This window comes from Drosophila subpulchrella, chromosome X (genome assembly GCF_014743375.2).
Source record: "Drosophila subpulchrella strain 33 F10 #4 breed RU33 chromosome X, RU_Dsub_v1.1 Primary Assembly, whole genome shotgun sequence".
Lineage (NCBI taxonomy): Eukaryota > Metazoa > Arthropoda > Insecta > Diptera > Drosophilidae > Drosophila > Drosophila subpulchrella.
Window position 1 is genome coordinate 26,968,203 of NC_050613.1, and position 4,340 is coordinate 26,972,542.

Sequence of the window (4,340 nt, forward strand, 5' to 3'; positions counted from 1 at the left end):
CATTGGGTCAATAAGTATGTTTAAGGAAAATTATAGCATTTTAATTGATAGTTCATATAATACAACTAGGGGGTATAGAACATGCATATATTTGTTTTTAAAACAATATATAACACATTAAAAATTTAACATTATACACATAATGCTTATAAAATCACAGAACATATAAGGATGAATATGGTTACATATAAGATAAATAATAATATGTTCTTTATATGTAGAGTTCTAGAACATTTGGACCAGACCCCGTAAAAATTATATTGTTGTATCACCGTTTATTTATAAGTCATGATAGAACTGTTATTTTAAAACCTTATGTCTCAAATTTTAAATCTGTTGCTTAAAAAAATCCATGTTTTGCCAGCTCTTTTCCAATGAGTAGCAACTGTTAAGTTGGAAATTGAACTGTCAACTAGACCTAATCCTAATTGCCATATTAAAATTCTCAAAAAAAAGCAAACAAGTCAATTGAGCAAGTCAGAAACGAGTTGAGACCTCCGAACAAAAACAGGATCAACCCTAGTCCCCGCTGCAGCCGACTAATTGACTTATTGAGGGCCTCATTAACCAGGGCCAGGCCAACCTGTACAGGTCCCGCTCCACGCTGGAACACCCCCGACTATCCAACAGAATGGACAGAAAAAGGAAAACGCTAAACGATGAATAGAACTCAGAACCGGGGGCACATTAATCAATTCCAATCAAACAATGAGCGATTCAGTTGAACTCGAAATGTTTTCCGTAAACAATGAGGATCTGGCCATCAATGAAAGTGAACAGGTTGGGAACCGAGAACTAAAACTGAGAACTGAGAATTGAGAAATAAAAGCCGAGAAACGAGAACTGAGAACTGAGAAATCGCCGAGGACAATGCAGAGGAAATGGTCAGGATCATGGGGTGTGTGTTGTTGGCTCAATCAATGCCAGCCAAACAAGTGTTATGAATGATTTGATGTTTTCATTTGTCCCCGCGTTTTTCCCCCTCGCTTTTTATTTGATTTTCTTTTGGGAAACCATAAACCAGAAACCAAACCCCAACAAACCGCACAAAGGCGAGAGTGAAAAATCCCCGATAATAGTTGGGATTGGGATTTCACTTTCAGGTCTCTCGGCAGACGAATTGGCACCGTCGACGACCGCAGTGGCCATATGTATATACGCAGTACGTAGTATCTGACGTGATTTATGAGGATCCACACCGTATTTCGGGGCCCCCATTGTCCTGACCACGGATTTGTGTAAGAAATGCTGAAAAATGTTTCAATAAACTGTCGCAGGTTGCAGGCTGCAGGCTGCTCGATGGGAGGTCGTCTCTTATTTTCAGCTTCTAAGCTATAAAACCTTTATCGAGTAACCGGTTCGAGGGGTTCCAGAGCTCACAGACATTAATAACTTAATTGACCAATATGGGTTTATTAATTACGACAATAAAAATACAAGTTTAAATGTAAATAATATAGATAATTCTTCCAAATGTATATATTTATAAGCATTAATTCCAATTTTTAAAGTTAGGTTTATATGTGGGACCTAGTTTTAGTTTTCAGTTAAAAATATTATGTATAACATCAAGACTTAAGACAACCCAAGTTAATATATATTACATTTGTCACGTATGACTGTATTTTTCCAGTTCCCCAAAGTAAGATTTGTATTCTGTTATATTATTTAACAATTTGTTATTGGCTAAGTTTCCTCCCCATTTTTTTTACTATTCCCACAGTCCTGACTTTCCCTGATTTTTTTTGGGGGCGTGATTTTAGGGAAAAACAAACAAACAAGAAACAAACGGAGAAAAGTGGCAAATTTTCAAGCAAATTTAATTTCCGGCCGTTGGGTCAGATAGATTGGCAAACATCATTTATCATCTTGGGTCAATGGAGCAGGTACAAATGGACTTACCACAGAAGGGGAGAATTTTCTTTCACTTTCCTCTCTTCTGTTAGATCATCTTTGTTTTGGCTTGTTTTCTACGTAAATTGAACCATCAATCGAGCCATTTATTGAACAATGTCATTCAAATGAATATATATTTAAAGAAATAAATCTTTGAAAATCCCTAAGAAATCGAAATATATTTATTGAAATATTTCATACAAATAAAAAATATTAAAAATAAATATTTTGTATACTCTATTTTTTAATCGAGATATATATTTTTTGAACTATGTCATACAAATAAAAATATTAAAACAAATATTTTAGAGTGGTTATACCTTCATTTTTCATTCTGGGCCATTTTTATTAAACTTTAATGTCATCCAAATGCTTTAAAAAATATATTTGTAGTATTTTATAAGGCCCCACCAAAAATATACAATATTTTTTAAAGATTGCTTTGAAAATTCTTTAAGTATATACGTTTGTAAATAAATGTAGTTTTTGGCAGGCCAAGAAATCCCTGTACATTTTTCCCAAGATTTCCGCGAAAGTCCAAAAAGGATGCGGCTGTAAAAAAGGATTTCGGAGGACGCAAAAAAGAGTGAGAGTGGCCGCCGCGTGTGGGAAGCGTGTATGCGATGGTCAGGTAGGATGTCCTTGACTCCTGGGCATTGCATAAAATTTGCTAAGCGGCCACAGGTAGGCCTGCCTACAGATGACTCAACTGAATGCAACCATGCAACCCGCAGAAACCTCAGGTTACCGGGAAAGGGAATTGCACACCAGGTTTTGTACTTAGCCCTTTGTATTTATTTATTTTAGCGATCCCGAAAATTCGAGGACTTCGCCTGGGCCATTTGGCTATTCATCGGAATCACTGGGAATGGGTTTTGAGGACGAGGTCCTGGACTTGCGGCCGCCCTTGCGCAGCATTTTGGAGGTGGCCTGAGCGCGCGGTGGTGGGGGATGGTAGGGCGGCGCCTGTCCTGGCGAGGACTCCTCGTGGGGAATCTCCTCGCCCTCGCCATCGATGAAGCCCGAGTGACCCGTCTTCCGCTGGGGCGTCTGGGTGACTATCCGCTTGCCTTCGCCGGTCCAGTAGACGCCCTCGATGTCGCCCTCGCGGACCTCGTGGACCTCCAAGTTCTCCTGGGGATCCTGGGGCTCCCTGGCCTCGGCCGTCTCCTCGCCGGCCTCCTTGTCACTGGCCTCCGGCTGCTCGGAACCACGCGACTTGCCACCATCCTGATCCCGATCCTGGCCAGCACTCATCCGCACCTCGCGCATCTCGTTCAGCTCCTCATCGGTGAGATCCTCCACGGATATCTCGCGAGACCGCGTCGTATAGGGCTGGTCCTCATCCAGCTCCTCCTGCAGCTCCTCCTCCTGGGATTCCCGAAGTTCCTGGGTCTCCTGCAGGGCCTCGCGCAGTTCCTTCAGCTGCATGGCCAGTCGGCTGCGGAACTCCTCGTCCTCGTCGGCATTGAAGTGCAGGCTGCGATCCCCGGTCAGCAGGGGCAGAAACCTGGGCGGCACAGGACGACCGCCTAGGAGGTTCAATCGCCCGTGGAGCAGTCGGCCCAGCAGGTCCAGGCAAGAGCTGTTGGCCACAGGAGACTCCCCCAGGGACTCCTCCGCGTGGATGCTCCTCCGGGGGCAGGACTTCAGGGGGCGGAACAGGGCCAGGGCCCGGGAACAGCCTCTCTTGAAAAGCGACCGTTGCATTTTTCTCTTTCTAGTTTCTTTATTTTTTTCGATTGATTTTCGATAATTTTTCGATGTTTTTCGATTTTACAGTGGTTCTTTGTTATATGGTTTTTCGCGCGGTTTTACTTTTTTGGTTTTTTCTTTTTTATTTAAAATAATAAGAGGCAACTCGAAATTATTATACACTTTTTAGAATTTTACTATTGCAGCTGTTTGGATTTTTTTCAACGGAAAAATTTTGTATGAAAAATTTGGTACGATTTCGTTCGAAATTATAAACTATTGAGCTCAAAAAATTTAGTTTGTTGTTTAGGAGTCGGTGTCCAGCTTACGACTGATGATCTGGGGGCATCGATGTAGACCCCAAATCGGACGGGCAGCTGACTTTTTGGGCAGCGCCTACTGGAATGCCCCGCCTGCTGCTTTTCCATCATCCCATAAAACAATTGACTTTCTAACCGTTTGGCAAATAGTAATAAAAATAGCATAAAAAGGGAGGAAAAATGGGTATTTTCGGTGGAAAAAAAAATCGTATATTTTAGGACAGGGTGAAAAAAGGATTTGCTGGGGTTAGAATTCGCGCGAAATTGCATCTTTTATGACGCAGGATTAGGGTTAGGGTTACGTTGCTATATAATAACCCTAGCCCTAAAAACGTCTACCTGCCACGCCCCCCGCCCCCTGGCTAATTATGTCATTTGCCGTAAGTCAAGGCTGGAAAGTCAATTTCGGAAAATGGGTAAATATGTGAC

The 4,340-nt window shown here is 42.0% G+C and overlaps 1 protein-coding gene across 1 annotated transcript; it reads right to left on the reverse strand.

Annotated features, from left to right (window-relative positions):
• Positions 1–2,668: 2,668 nt before the first annotated feature.
• LOC119556885 (gelsolin-related protein of 125 kDa) lies at positions 2,669–3,931 on the reverse strand. The gene has a single exon (XM_037869364.1). It carries the CDS (start codon positions 3,604–3,606, stop codon positions 2,743–2,745), a length of 864 nt encoding a protein of 287 aa, XP_037725292.1. The 5' UTR covers positions 3,607–3,931; the 3' UTR covers positions 2,669–2,742.
• Positions 3,932–4,340: the final 409 nt, after the last annotated feature.

Excerpts from the sequence above, each read along its gene's own strand:
- LOC119556885 (XM_037869364.1), bottom strand. The coding sequence starts at position 3,606 with ATGCAACGGTCGCTTTTCAAGAGAGGCTGTTCCCGGGCCCTGGCCCTG.